Below are 14,728 nucleotides of genomic sequence, written 5' to 3'. Positions count from 1 at the left end.
ATGAAATTTTTGTTACTGTACTTCATGGTGAATTAATAAAAAATAAATTAAAAAAAATTTAATGGGAACTGAAGCGATAGCACAGCGGGTAGGGCATTTGCCTTGCATGCGGCCGACCCAGGTTCGATTCCTTTAGCATCCCATATGGTCCCCTGATCACCGCCAGGAGTAATTCCTGAGTGCAGAGCCAGGAGTAACTCCTGTGCATCGCCAAAAAGAAAAAAAATGTTTAATGGTGAATACAGTGGCAAAGATTTTGTGATCGGGTTTCAGTCACACACTGTACCAACACCCATCCCTCCACCAGTGTACGTTTCCCATCGCAAATATTCCCTGTATTCCTCCTGTGAGGAACCCCTCACTCTGCAGCCTGCATCCATGTATGGCGGCACTTTTCCTCTCTCCTTCTCTCTCTCTCGATCTCTGTCTCTCTCCCTGTGTCTCTCTGTCTCGGTCTCTCTCTCTCTCTTTCTCTCCACTTTTGAGCATTATAGTTTGTAATATAGATACCGAGAGGCCATCATGTTTGGTCCCTTACCCACTTTCAGCACACATCTCCCATCCAGAGTAATCATTTCAACCATGATTGTCATAAAGGTCCCTTCTCTATCCCAACTGCCCACTTGCCCAGTCCTTGAGGCAGGCTTATAATGTTGAACCAATCCTCCTGGCCCTTGTTTCTACCGTCCTTGGGTGTTAGTTTCATACTATGCTTATTTTTTAATATTCCATAAATACGTGCAGTCATCCTCTGTATGTCCCTCTCCTTTTGACCTATTTCACTCAGTATGATACTCTCCATGTCAGTTCACTTATAAGCAAATTAATGACTTTATTTTTCCTAACAGCTGTATAGTATTCCATTGTGTATATGCAGCATAGTTTCTTTAGCCAGTTGTCTGTTCTCAGACACTCGAGTTGTTTCCAGATTCTGGCTATTATGAACAGTGCTGCAATGAACATAAAAGTGAAGATATCATTTCTACATTGTGTTTTTGCACCCTGGGAGAATATTCCCAGAAGTTGTACTGCTGGGTCATATGGAAGCTTGTTGGGGCTGGACTGAACTATCAGGGCGAGCCCATGTATACTGTACCGTACTACGGACAGGAACATAGGGACCCATGAAAATGGGCGAGACTTCTCGTGTGTCCTGACTGGTTTGGATGAAGCTGAACATTTTCCCCCTTCAAGCTGCCTTCAGAAAAATAATTTCAGAATACTGAAAAGAGCAGTTTTTCCTTCTCTCACAGAAGCCTGGCTGGTCTTTGACATGCAGATGGTGTTAGCCAGGCCTGACCTTTGATATTGTAAATTGTAGATTTCAGGTGCAGGCCCAGCTTTGTCTTTGGGATGCAGATTTCAGGTGCCTGCCCAGTTTGTATTTGAAGTGGCAAGCACAGCCTAGTCTTTGGGATGTAAATCTAGGTGCCTGAAGAAGGTTTCAGTTTCAGTTTTGTATCTTTCCCTTCTCAGTTCTGTATTCTTTTCCCGAGGCTATAGGCCTACCCATACAAGGAAACAATATGTTCCATTGTCTCAACGTTCTCCCAGTAACATTTTTTTTTTTTTTTTTTTTTGCTTTTTGGGTCACACCTGGCGATGCACAGGGGTTACTCCTGGCTCTGCACTCAGGAACCACCCCTGGCCGTGCTCAGGGGACCATATGGGATGCTGGGATTTGAACCCGGGTCGGCCGCGTGCAAGGCAAACGCCCTACCCGCTGTGCTATCTCTCCAGCCCCCAGTAACATTTTTTGATGCCTTTGGTGACGTCACTATATTGCGCCCTTTAGAGGTACCATGATCAATAAAAGGAGGTCCACGAGGCCCTCTGCCTTTGCTAAGAGCCAGAGCGAGCCTTAGTCCTCCAATCAGTGATTATTTCTTCCGCGTTCCTATCTCAGCGCCTCCGATTGCAGAACGTTCACGCAACAGAAGCTCAATTTCTAGATTTTTGAGGAATGCCCATATTGTTTTCCAAAGAGGCTGGACCAGTAGGCATTCCCAACAACAGTGAATTTCTTCCCACATTTGTGCCAGCACTGGTTGTTGTAATTTTTTTGATGTGTGCCAGTCTCTGTGGTGTAAAGGGATATCTCATTATTGTTTTGATTTATATCAGCGATGTAGAGCATTTTTTCATGTGCCTTTTGTTCATTTGTATTTCTTTGCGGAAGTTTCTGTTAATTTCTTCTCCCAATATTTTGATGGGGTTGAAGATGTTTTACTTATAAAATTCTATCAGTGACTTAGATATTAATCCCTTATCTGATAGGTATTGGGGTAAATAATTTTTCCCATTCTGTGGGCTGTCTCTGTATCTTGGTCACTATTTCTTTTAAGGTGAAGAAGCTTCTTAGCTTAATGTAGTCCTATTCGCTTATCTTTGCTTCCACTTGCTTGGTCAGTGGTGTATCATCTTTGAAGCTTCCTTTAGCTTCAATGTCATGGAGGGTCATGCCTACATTTTCCTTCATGTACCTTATGGATTCAGGTCTGATATTGAGGTCTTTAATCCATTTTGATTTTATTTTTGTGCCTAGTGTTAGACAGAGGTCTGAGTTCATTTTTTCTCACACAGCTATCCAATTTTCCCAACACCACTTTTTGAAGAGGCTTTCCTTGCTCCACATTTCTTGCTTTTTTGTCAAAGACTAAGTGGTCATATATTCGAAGTTATGTATCAGTATATTCAACTCTATTCCACTGATCTTCGGGTCTGGTCTCTACTCCAATACCATGCTTTTTAAATTACTACTTAATTAACTTAATTAAATTTAAATGTAAACAAAAGCAACAACCATTGTTACATTCTAGACTTGAAACTGATGAGATAACAAAGCTCCAATATTAAAATCATAAGTTTAAAAATTAAAAAAAAGAATTTTCCAAAAAAACAGGGGCCAGAAAGACTGGTCAATATTTGGAAGCTTGCCACAAATGAGGAGGGGGGCGGGGAATGAGGGGCTCGAAGAGCAGTTAGGTTAGATAAGGGACCAGTATGACAATACTAGTTAGAAATGATCACTCTGGACAAAAACTGAGTGTTGAAAGTAGGTAAAGGGATATACATGATAACCTTTCAGTATCTGTATTGCAAACCATGAGAGAGAGAGAGAGAGAGAGAGAGAGAGAGAGAGAGAGAGAGAGAGAGAGAGAGAGAAGGAAAGTGCCTGCTATAGAGGCAGGTGGGGCAGAGGTGGGGGAGGGAAACTGAGGACATTGATTAGTGGTGGGAAATGTACACTGGTGAAGGGACAGGTGTTAGAACATTCACTGTATCACTGTCATCCCGTTGATCATCAATTTGTGAAAGCAGGCACCAGTAACATCTCCATTTGTCCTAGCCCTGAGATTTTAGCAGCCTCTCTTTACTTATTCTTCCCAGAGGTGCTGCATTGGAGGCTCTTTCCAGGTAAGGAGATAATGAGACCCATCATTGTTACTGTATTTGGCATATCAAATACACCACAGAGAGCTTGCCAGGCTCTACCGTTTGGGCAGGATACACTCGGTACCTTGCCAGGTTCTCTGAGAGGGAGAACTAGGCTATAGGAGGTTGGAGTGGGGCGGGTTGAGTTTCCCTTCCCGCCCCGAGCAGAGCCCTGGCAGCTGAAGACCTCCAGAACCCAGCCAGAACCCATACTCAAGGCCCCTCTCCACACGTTCGGACAAGCCTCACGTATGAAGAAACCAGCAGAGGAACCCAGGTGTGAGGGACCCGGGGCTGGGATCTCCAAGCCTGCTCGGATTGGGACTGGGCCTCTCCACCAAGACCCCCAATTTTCCAGTAGCTTGGCAGCCACACCCACAAACTGCCCCCAGTGCCATGTTAGAACATTATATGACTGAAATCCAAATCCAACCATGAACAGTTTTGTAACTGTGTTTCACTGATCCAATTTAAAAATTTAAAAATAAAAAGTAATGATTTGCCCCCAATTAATCTACTTTTGGTGCAGATGGGGGTGCAAGGAGGGGGCCTATGTAGTGTGAAGAATGAGGACCAACTTCAGAGGCATGACTGGGGTTGTGGGTCTCAGAAAGGTAAGACCTTAGACTTGGGGACTGGGGAGTCTTGGGGAAGCAAAGGAAGCAAAGGTGATGATGAGAACCCCAAAATGAGGAACTGGTTTTCATCGGGCTGGCAGACCTCAAAGGGATTCAGTTCTCCTGGGTTGGCTCTGATGGGGAAAATGTCCAGAAACCTTTTTTTTTTTTGCTTATTTTGGGGGGAGGAAGTCACACCCAGCGATGCTCAAGGGTTACTCCTGGCTTTGCACACAGGAATTACTCCTGGCATTGCTTGGGGACCATATAGGATGCCAGGGATTGAACCTGGGTAGGCAGTGTGCAAGGCAAATGCACTGTACTATCACTCTAGCCCCCTAGAAGCCATTTTTGATGGTGCTGGTCACTGACGTAGCCTGCCCAGATGAATGAAATAATTGCCAGAGAAGTAGCTGATTCTAACAGTAAGCGTGTGAATGTGTGTGGTGAGAGGCAGGTTGTCTGTGGTTCACTTGACTCTGAGGAATTTTTACACGCTGAATATAAATGACAATTTCATTTCAGATGGTGCCTAAACATGGATTTTATTTAACAAAGGATTAAAGGAGGGCAGGAAAAATGAGAAGAAAGATGAGACAAATGTGCATGTTTAATTATCAATTTATAAATGACAAGGTGTTTTTAAAAAAATAATTCAGTATTATCTCACATTAGATCCTATTTCTTCCTATGCCACAATTAAGATAAGCACCATTAGAAGGCTTTTCCTTAACCCCTGGCCCCACCCCCACCCCAGTGAATCTTCACCTGCTCCTCCTGCCCTCTTCCCCATTTTCTTTAATTTTTTTTCAGTGTCCCTGGAATGCATGGTGCCCCTTCCCCTGCCCAAGGCTAATTCCACTGCCTCTCCTTTCTTGGGACCCCATCAATCATCCTCCATTAACTTCAGTGTGTCTACCTCCTCCAATGGGCTTCTCCCACAAATTAACATGGTCAGCTCTCTGCTGTCCTCAGGGAAAGGAAGACCTGCCTGACCTCACGTTCTCTCCATCCCTCTCCCTAGCATCTTACTTGAAAGGCCAGCTCTGCTCTTTGTCTCCATGTCTTCAGCTGCCTTAACGCCATGTCTCAGGCCAATCATCAAACTCAGTCTTGGTTCTGCTTAAACTTGCTCGAGTCCTTTGGTAGCACTGTAGCACTGTCGTCCTGTTGTTCATCACCAGTCTCCGTTGTGAGACCTGTTACTGTTTTGGGCACCTTTGGTACAGCTGAAAATTCCTTTTCCTTGAACCTGCCTCTTTCCATGGCTTTTAGAACACTTCCCATTTGAGCTTCCCCATCTTCTCTAGCTCATACTGGTTAAGTTTCTTCCTTTATGCACTTGTTTTAAAAAAATAACCAAAAAATCCCCCATTATTGTTAATATATCATATTTATTCAGACACCTACAAATCATAAGTCACAACCTGATAACTGTTTACAAACAACCCAAATAATTGGCAACCAGATCAAAAGTGGCTGTTCCAGCATCACCCCCATCCCCCCAATGCCCCCCAATGCCCCTTCCAGTCACCCTACCCTCCCAGAGTCACCACCATCCTGACTTCCAGTATGAGAGATGTCTGTATTTGATTTTGTGCACTTGTGACCTACAAATATTTTATCTGTGGCATCTTTGGCCCCGCACTGTTCATGAACAATACTTATTTTTAAATATTATTTTGTTGAGGTACTGTAATTTACAGTGTTATTCATAGCACTCAGTTTTACAATCGGCCATGACCAAATTCCAATGTATAATTTTTCCAATCTCAAACCCATCTTGCCAGTATCAGACATCACTCCTGCTTGGGGTCTGGAGCCATATAGAGTACCAGGAATCGAACTTGGATCTGCCGCACTGCAAGGCAAGTGCAGTAACCACTGTCCCATCACTCCGGCTCTGAGCAATACTTTTAAAGATAATTTGTTCATGCTCATTGTTCAATGAGCTTTGACAGAAAATAGACCTCAGTTCATTTGTCTATTTTGTGATGAGTGTTTGATGACTCTCCAAGGTTTGCTATTTGAGGGAGTAATGGTGTAAATACCATTCCTTCTCTTTAAATTGTGAGCTCTACGTTTCCGTCCTAGTCTTCACCCTCCACATAGCTCTGAGGATACATGGGCAAAGGTCGCTTAAAGTGAAAGCAGTGTTCCTCTCATTGACCAAGAAAGAAACCCATAGAAATGTTTCAGGTGGTTGTTTCTTCAAATAGAGCAAGTTTTACAAGCTAAGTTTTCATATATGCATACTAACCCAAGAGTGGAAATTACCTAAAGTCCAAAATTCTTGCAGGGAAGATTAAATTAGCACCAGCTAGTGTGTAAAATTTGTATGGAATATGTGAAATTATATCTAGGAGCATGGGAACAGAAATGCAATACTATTACTGAATGTTCAAGTTCGATCACTCCTGGGGGCAGAGGGGGTGCTCAGAGGACCATATGAAGTGCTTGGAATCAATCAAACCCAGGTCAGCCACGTGCAAAGCAAGCGCCTTACCTGCTGTCCTATCACTCTGGCTCCTTAATCTTCATTCCTCAACAACTAATGATGAGACTTGGACCTCTTTGATGATACTGTAAAAGTGTTCCTGGTGGGGCAACGTAGAAAATGGGTGCGCCATTCTGACTACAGTGACTGGCTGAGTCAACATGGTCTGCAAAAGCTCAAGCTCCAAGACCTGTCTGCAAGAGGACTCACCACAAGACCTTGTCAAGCGAGAGAGTCTGGTGTCAAGTAATCGACACTGATTCATAGGTGAAACTGAGCAGTAGATATTTTTGGTTCAAGCAAAGTTTCAAGAGGATATTTGCAGCAAATCTGTAAAAAAAAAGTTATGTTTTTTTTTTCTCTTTCACACAATACTGCAGAGATCATTTTTATTTGGGGATGATCATTCTCAAAAAAAAATAAAGTTGTACATTTAAATCTAGCAATACCATTAGCAGCCCATATAAAGATATATTGATTTATATTTCAAAATGTTGGGGGGAAAGAAGAGAGAGAGAGAGAGAGAGAGAGAGAGAGAGAGAGAGAGAGAGAGAGAGAGAGAGAGAGAGAGAAGTGTCTGCAATAGTGGCGGGAAGGGGGGACAGTGGTAGGAGCAAAACTGGGGACATTGATGATTGGTGGTGGGAAGTGTGTACACTGGTGGAGATACACGTATGAACACTGTATGACTGAAACTCAATCATGAACAACTTTGTAACTGTGTATCTCACAGTGATTCAATTTTTAAAAATTAAGAAAATAAAAATACCTAGGGAAAAACATTTTTTAAATATTAATTTTTTGCGGGGTGGGTGGTTAGATTACACCCTATACTCTTAGGGCTGACTCCTGGCTCTGTGTTCAAGAATCACTCCTGATAGTGTTTGGGGGACCATAAACTGTGGTGGGGATCAAACTGGGTTCTGCAGCAAAGCAAGCACCTTAACTCGGTACTCTCTCTCTAGCTCTGAGATGCTGATTTTATAGTGTCCTGGGAAAGCAGGACAAAAATACATTACCAAAGGAGGTGGGTGATTGAACAGGGGTTAGGCATGTCAGGCACACAGCTGACCCAGTTTGATCCCTGGCATCACATCGGCACCCCTCAAGCACCACTTGGGGTGGCCCCAGGACTATAGGGCTTGAGAAGCACCAAAGACTCAGGCCCCACCATGCCCCCATCCTGCCCAGCAGCTGGTCATCTTGGGGAGTGGCCCAGGACCCCTGAGCTCCACTTGGAGCACATCCGCCCTCCTCCAGATAAAATATATTACCCAAATTCTCATGATTTCTGTTTTTTTTCTCCTTCAAAGTTATTTTTAAATATGGGAATTTTGGAAATTATTTTTCCAGAGAAATTCCTCTACTCAGTGCCAATTTTTTTTAAGTACTCATCATTTCTCCCTGATAATAAACAGTGGTATCACTTATACTTTTAAAAGCAAAAAGGAGGAAATCTGTTTAAAGTTTTCTTCCAGGCTCTTTTGAAAGAGTCCTTGTCATAGTGAACAACAATCGTTAAACAGAAAGTTCAAAATTAAGCAAAAAACTCAGGGCTGGAGTGATAGCTCGGTGGATAAGACGTTTGCTTTGTGCGTGGTGGACCTGAATTCAATCCCTGGCACAACATACGGTCCCCCCAAACCCCTGCTAGGAGTAATTCCTGAGCATAGAGCCAGGAGTAAGCTCTGAGCACCACCAGGTGTGCTCCCCAAGGAAAAGAATGAGAAAAGGAAGGAAGGAAGGAAGGAAGGAAGGAAGGAAGGAAGGAAGGAAGGAAGGAAGGAAGGAAGGAAGGAAGGAAGGAAGGAAGGAAGGAAGGAAGGAAGGAAGGAAGGAAGGAAGGAAGGAAGGACGGGAGGGAGGGAGGGAGGGAGGGAGGGAGGGAGGGAGGGAGGGAGGGAGGGAGGGAAAGAGGGAGGGAAAGAGGGAGGGAAAGAGGGAGGGAAAGAGGGAGGGAAAGAGGGAAGGAGTAGGCAGGCAGGCAAAGCTCAATAATCCACTTGACACATTGGCCACCAAAGGAAAAAAAAAAGGATCAGCTGCTGCATTTTCCAGGCACTTATGGAAGTGCCTCTGCTATTTACACCTTTACCCTGCTTATCATGATTTGAAAAAACTGTCAACTTTTCCCTAAATAGATACAGGAATAAGTGGTATTGGCTATTTTGAAGTTCTTTTACTTTTTCCTCCTATCTCTTATCTTCCTTTTGTTTTGGCAGTCACAGTGCAGAGCCCACAGCCACTTGCCAAGGCAGGCAGGGATGGTGCTCAGTCATCATGGAGGGCAAGAATAAACTTTCTGCCTCACACATGCAAGACAGAAGGTCAACCTCCAAACCAACTCCTCTGGACCCCATAAAAATCATCCATGACAGTGTAGCTCTCTTCTTGATCTTATGGTGGAACTCTATTGATTTTTCTGCTTCCTATAATATTGCACCCACGTATCTAGTTAGCAATTCCATTCAGATCCATTCTGAAAACAGTGAGGTTTTTGGTTTTTGTTTTTCCCCCTGTGTCATTTGGTCCAGGTCAGATCCTCTTCTAGATGACAGTTGACACATCTCACTCTGGAGCCTTTTTGTTGCAATTGATAGAAGTCAAGTTAAACGAAGGAGGGTGTTTTATTGGAAAGATTGTGGTGTCTTTCAGCTAAATGGCCTGAAGAGCAGCAGTGGGGCAGCTGTGTTCCTGGACAGCTGGAACAAAGACACAGCTGCAGCTGGGGTGTTCTCTCGGCCTTGGCTTTTCTCTGCATTCCCGTCATTCCCTTTTCCTGCAGATCAGATTTCTCCCAGTGATGGTGTACACGGCCTTGAAGCAAGTTCCAGCTCTTGCCACTTTTGTATGATTTATCAGAGGTGCTCCCACGGGTGAAGGCAGCCTCACCATCGCATCATTTGGTAAGCCCAGGGTACCTTTATGAAGAGAAGATGGCTCTGCTTCTCCTTGGAGCCATACCTCCACCAGGGGCCCAAGGTTTGATGAGCAGAAGCAAGTGAGAATTCAGCCCCTGCTCTGCTCAGTGACCTGGGCATCTTTGCACAGAATGCCAAAGGAATCTAGTCCCCTAGTACGGCCCCACATTTCTCACAACTCCTGTAATGATAAGCTCATGTTTCTCTTGGGTCAACAGTCAAAATTCTGACTGGGTTCTGATGGGCCCCACCAACAGTCAACCACGCATAGCCAATGAGCTATGACCAAGACACAGGGACTCACAGCCTTTTCTTGTCTACTGTAGATCCAGCCATTGGGGCTATCTCCAAAGAAGGATAAATCTGTGTAAGCTAGGAAACCAACTGTTGGTAACTTCTACCCAGGTTTGGGTTCCTTGCTCTCTTTTTCATTTTTACTTATTTGTTATTTTGGTTTTGCTTTTTGTAGTGCCTGAGAACTCAAGTCTTATACAGGCCACGTGCATGCTTTGCTACTGAGCCCTATCCCTGGTCTTGGATATTTTTTTCCCCTAAGAGTAACATTCATGAAATGATGTTCCTATTTATTGCATCATTATCTTATTCACCATTATCAAATGATCTGAAAAAAATCAAAACGAAAGAATGTGAGTTGATCTGTTCATCATGTATCTTTAAGATTCTCATATATGCTTAGAATCCTAATCTGAAACCACAGCCTTCTTTATTTTTATATCAATTCCAGATTCCCCACCCTCATCAATGTATTATTACAGTGATAATTATGAGATCAAGAATGAAATATGCACATATTAGTACTGCTTTTCACTGAGTAGGTATATTCTCAAAAATAAAAGACGGGCTGGAGAGATATTACAGTGTGTAAGGCACTTGCCTTCCATATGGCCAGCATGAATTTGATCCTCAGCAACCCATATAGTCCCCTGAACCCACCAGGAGAGATCTTTGAGTGCAGTAAGCCCTGAGCATTGCGGGGTGTGGTTCAAAAGCAAAAACAAAATCAAAAAGAAATATATTTTTTTGAGAAAACTGCGTCAGGATGTGCTCAGTGGTAAAGTGTTTGCCTTGCCTGAGAAAGGTCCTGGGTTTGATTTCAGACCTACATGATCCCCAGACATACCCTGAGAACCTAATTGGGAATTTCTTCTGAGTGCCACTGAGCAAGCCCCCTAAAAAAAGTATTTGGAAAAATTGAGACAGTAACATTTTATTTTGACATAATTTAAAAATACTAGTTAATTAGTTGGGGTGAGAATCACATTCAAACATGGTTGTACTGTTGAAAGAATAAGTGTCCTCAGCATCATTAATCATTAGGGAACTGCAAATATTAAAAAACAAGATGCCTTGTCACCTAGGATAGAAAGGCTATTATAAAACAAAACAAAAATAGAAAGTAGCAAATGTCTGTGAGGATGTGAAGTAGAAACACTTGTCCCTACAGATGGATTGTAACACAGCTGGTATGAAAAACAGTTCACCCACTCCTAAAAATATTAATTTAGAATGAATCCTTGGTCCAAAATTAGGCATCTAAGTATATCTTCCCGCCAGCCCCCCCCAAAAAAACCCTGAAAGCAGAGATTAGAAGACATTATCTTACACCCAAGTTCATAGCAGTATTACTCATGCTAGCCAACAAATAGAAACAGACTATGGGTGGATGGATGGATGGATGGATGGATGGATGGATGGATGGATGGATGGATGGATGGATGGATGGGTAGATGAATGGTTGGATGATGGGTGGGTGGGTGGGTGGGTGGATGGATGGATGGATGGATGGATGGATGGATGGATGGTTGGATGGATGGATGGATGGATGGTTGGTTGGATGGATGGATGGATGGATGGATGGATGGATGGATGGATGGATGGATGGATGGATGGATGGATGGATGGATAGATGGATGGTTGGATGATGGGTGGATGGGTGGGTGGGTGGATGGATGGATGGATGGACGGAAGGACGGACGAACAGATGGATGGGTGGATGGATGGGTGGATGGATGGGTGGATGGATGATGGATGGGTGGATGGATGATGGATGGGTGGATGAAGGCAAAATGTAGCACCTAGAGAGCAAGATGAAAGGCTCACAGAGGGAGGGATCACCTGGGACTTGCAAATGGGATGACTGAACTTCCAAGGGCTGTCAAACCCAGATTGTAGACTGAACCCAGCCTATATTTGTGCAGAGGTTTTGTCCCACATAGGAAGGTCAGTTCCTACAGCACTTCCTGCAGGACCCCTATTGATGGAGAAGGGTTTTGGTTATTCATAAAACGGCCCCTCCTGAATTCCATTGGTGTTCAGTCCCTCTGTCTTTATGCTCCTCTTTCTCATAAAGGAGCCCACAGTGACTGTCAGCTTCCCCCCACCAAGGGCTCTCATGGACTTAAAAGGATTATGCTTGAAGGGGGAAAGCAGCCTCTAATCGCTAGGGAAGGACACGCCGCCCGGGGCAGAAGAGCTCCAAGGAATTTCTGTCTGTCACTGTTGCCGTCCGGAGCCCAGGCCCCCACAGGGCCACTGGGAGCACCCCTGGCTGTGTGCTCATCAGCATGGGCTGTGTGAGGCAGATCCAGCTTCTCCTCTGGAAAAACTGGACCCTGAGGAAAAGACAAAAGGTAACAGACAGCTGGGGGTTGGGAAGGATAAATAGGGATGAAAAGAGCAGGGTGGGCGAGGGCAGCACAAGGACGGGCTGCCCCTTAGTTCTGAAGCAGCAGTAAACTGACAGTGACTGTGAGCCTCTGTGACAAGTGTCCTTCAAGGGAAGCCATCTTTCTCTGTCCTGAGGCCTTTGCTGCCCACCTGCAACCCAGCACAGTTATATGCCCGTCTTCTCTTGCCCCCTAGGGAAGGAATCCTTCCCTGACCACCCCTGGCCCTGACCTCACAATCCAGTCCACAGCTTTTAGGCATCCATGCTGCAGGGGGAAGAACCACAGCCCATGAGAATCCACTCAAAGGAAAGCCAGGCTCCCCAAGAACTTTCCTGCAGAGGGGTTATGGAGGATGAGGGGAACCGACTGTGCCCCGCAAACTCCATGAGGTCATCTGTTTTTTCACCTTTTGGAAAGTGGGATGCTGCTTCCATCGAGTCATTGGCTGGACACATCTTTTCCTTCCTTTACGGTTAAGAAATCAGCAGTGCATCTTACAGTGGATGACATGTAGATTCAATGAGCTTCAATCCCTTACTCGCCATCCCACACTCTGGTTGACCCCTTAGAGCAAGCAAGCACGCAGCTGGACCAGGCACCTAAACACACAATGCACATTCTTCCCTGGATGGACTTCCTCACGGGCTGGGAAGATCTGAAGTGTGTTTTGGGTCCAAGAGTAATCAAAAAGAGCATAATCCAGTTATCGCCTGAGAAGTATAGGCAAAAAAACCTTGAGGGATCAGAGGATCCCAAAAGTGGATGTGTAAATGCCAACGGATTTATATTTTTTAAAAAAGGTAGAGGGTGATTTTTCTTTAAAAAATACAATTTTGAGGAAGTGATGTACTACAAGGTTTCCTAGTCATGCAAATGCAAAAGACTATGAGAGCTGGAGAAGAAGGGCAGATTAGGAGGAGAGGAAACTGGGAAGGGCTGAGTGTAGAGAGATGAGATCCAGGCTCATGGAGGGAGGCTGGGTGGACAAGGAAGATTGTCTGCTGTAGGAGAGAGCAAATTTGCTCTGGAATTAGGATGAGTCTATATAGGCAGGACAGGGTTTTTCTGAGAGTCAAAGGAACGTTAGGAAAGAAAGGGGTTAACTGGCAGAATGGCTGAAGACACATTTGGGAGTCTCCAAAGAAAAATCTAAGATAAAACAGCTTGATCAAGGTTGGAGAGATAGCATAGGGGTTAAGGTGTGCACTTTGCACATAGCCAATTCGGGTTCCATCCTTGGCACCATAATGGGTTCTCCCAGCACTGCTAGGTACGACCCCTGAGCACTGCTAAGTATTTCCTTGGCACCTCAAAAAAGGTAATCATGAGATATGAAGGTTGAAATTCCAGGCCTCAAAATACATGTGAACGGAGAACCAAGGGAAGGAAGAGGAATAACTGAGGCTTGCGCAGACAGAGATGTGTTTGGAGTTGAAACTCAGACCTGGGAGGAAGGGGTACAAGGAGGCTGCTGCAGGTCTCACACACAACCCCGTAAGGTGGGGGTGGATGGGTCAGCAGTTGGATTTGTAGCTGATTTCACAGCTTAATAGCTAGCCTAACTGCAAGTGGTAGTGGACATAGTTCAATCCTGATGCACTCTGTTGCATGTGGCTTGGAGAGGACTTGGAAGGCTGGAGGAGGGAAGTGAGTCCCCCTGCTTCTGTGGAAAACAATACAGTCCTCAGACTTGCTTTCCTTTGTTGAAGTTGGTGGAACTTTCCTAGTAGCCTTGACGTCAGGATCCCACTGCCACTCGCTTGCGGGCTTCCCTGCTAGGATGAAAATAGACAAAGCTTAAAACAAAATTCATAATTAAAGCAATGCATCTCTAATGGGTCCCTTTCATCAACAAGTGTGACTCATCCCCAGGCCCTGGGCCAACAGCAAACAAGTCAATCATATTCCCTGTGCACAGGATGTGCGTAGTCTAGGCACAATTCAGCAGCTGACTGTTAGTACTCCCAAGAAATTCAGATTCCGAGGGGCCAGAGCAATAGTGCAGTGGGCAGGTACTTACTTTGCACGTAGCCAACCAGGCACCCCATGTGATCCTCTGTGCCCACCAGTAATGATCCCTGAGCACAGAACCAGGAGTAAGTCCTGAGCACTGCTGGGTGTGGCCCCAAAACAACAACAACAAAATATTTGAAGAATAAATTCAAAGTTCAGTTTTATTTTATTTTCAATGTGCTTTTGAGGGCCTCTGTAACTATGCCTGAGGACCATTTGCCAGAAATGGCTCCCACTCCTGGTGGGATGCACCAGAATCGCCCTTTCAAGGCAAGACAGAGTTGCATGTCACAAGCCTCTGCTCCCTCTCTCTGGTGTTGATGGGAGCTCCCTGTCGAAGGAGTCTGTCTGCAATGTGCTCCCAAGTGCGTTGCCAGCCGTCCTACAATGTGAGGAGCCTTTCAACTGAGGGCCTTTGGCAGGGCTCTCCCAGGCTGCACTGCGTCTGGGCCCGCATTCCCGGGCTGCAGTCCCTGATGGACTGGAAGGTAAGATCAATGTCTGCTGTGCCTCCGGCTGGCTTTCCCGCTGCCACCACATTCCAGGGATTTGCAG

At 44.9% G+C, this 14,728-nt stretch overlaps 1 protein-coding gene across 1 annotated transcript in view; it reads left to right on the top strand.

The window, feature by feature from the left end:
• Positions 1–12,049: 12,049 nt before the first annotated feature.
• ABCA4 (ATP binding cassette subfamily A member 4) overlaps positions 12,050–14,728 on the top strand; it is a 141,286-nt gene continuing 138,607 nt past the window's right edge. Inside the window, 1 exon segment of the mRNA XM_055139903.1 lies at positions 12,050–12,121. Coding sequence (XP_054995878.1) covers positions 12,056–12,121 — 66 coding nt within the window. The 5' untranslated portion in view covers positions 12,050–12,055.

This window comes from Sorex araneus, chromosome 5 (assembly GCF_027595985.1).
Source record: "Sorex araneus isolate mSorAra2 chromosome 5, mSorAra2.pri, whole genome shotgun sequence".
Taxonomy (NCBI): domain Eukaryota; kingdom Metazoa; phylum Chordata; class Mammalia; order Eulipotyphla; family Soricidae; genus Sorex; species Sorex araneus.
This window is presented reverse-complemented; position numbering and strand designations above follow the sequence as displayed.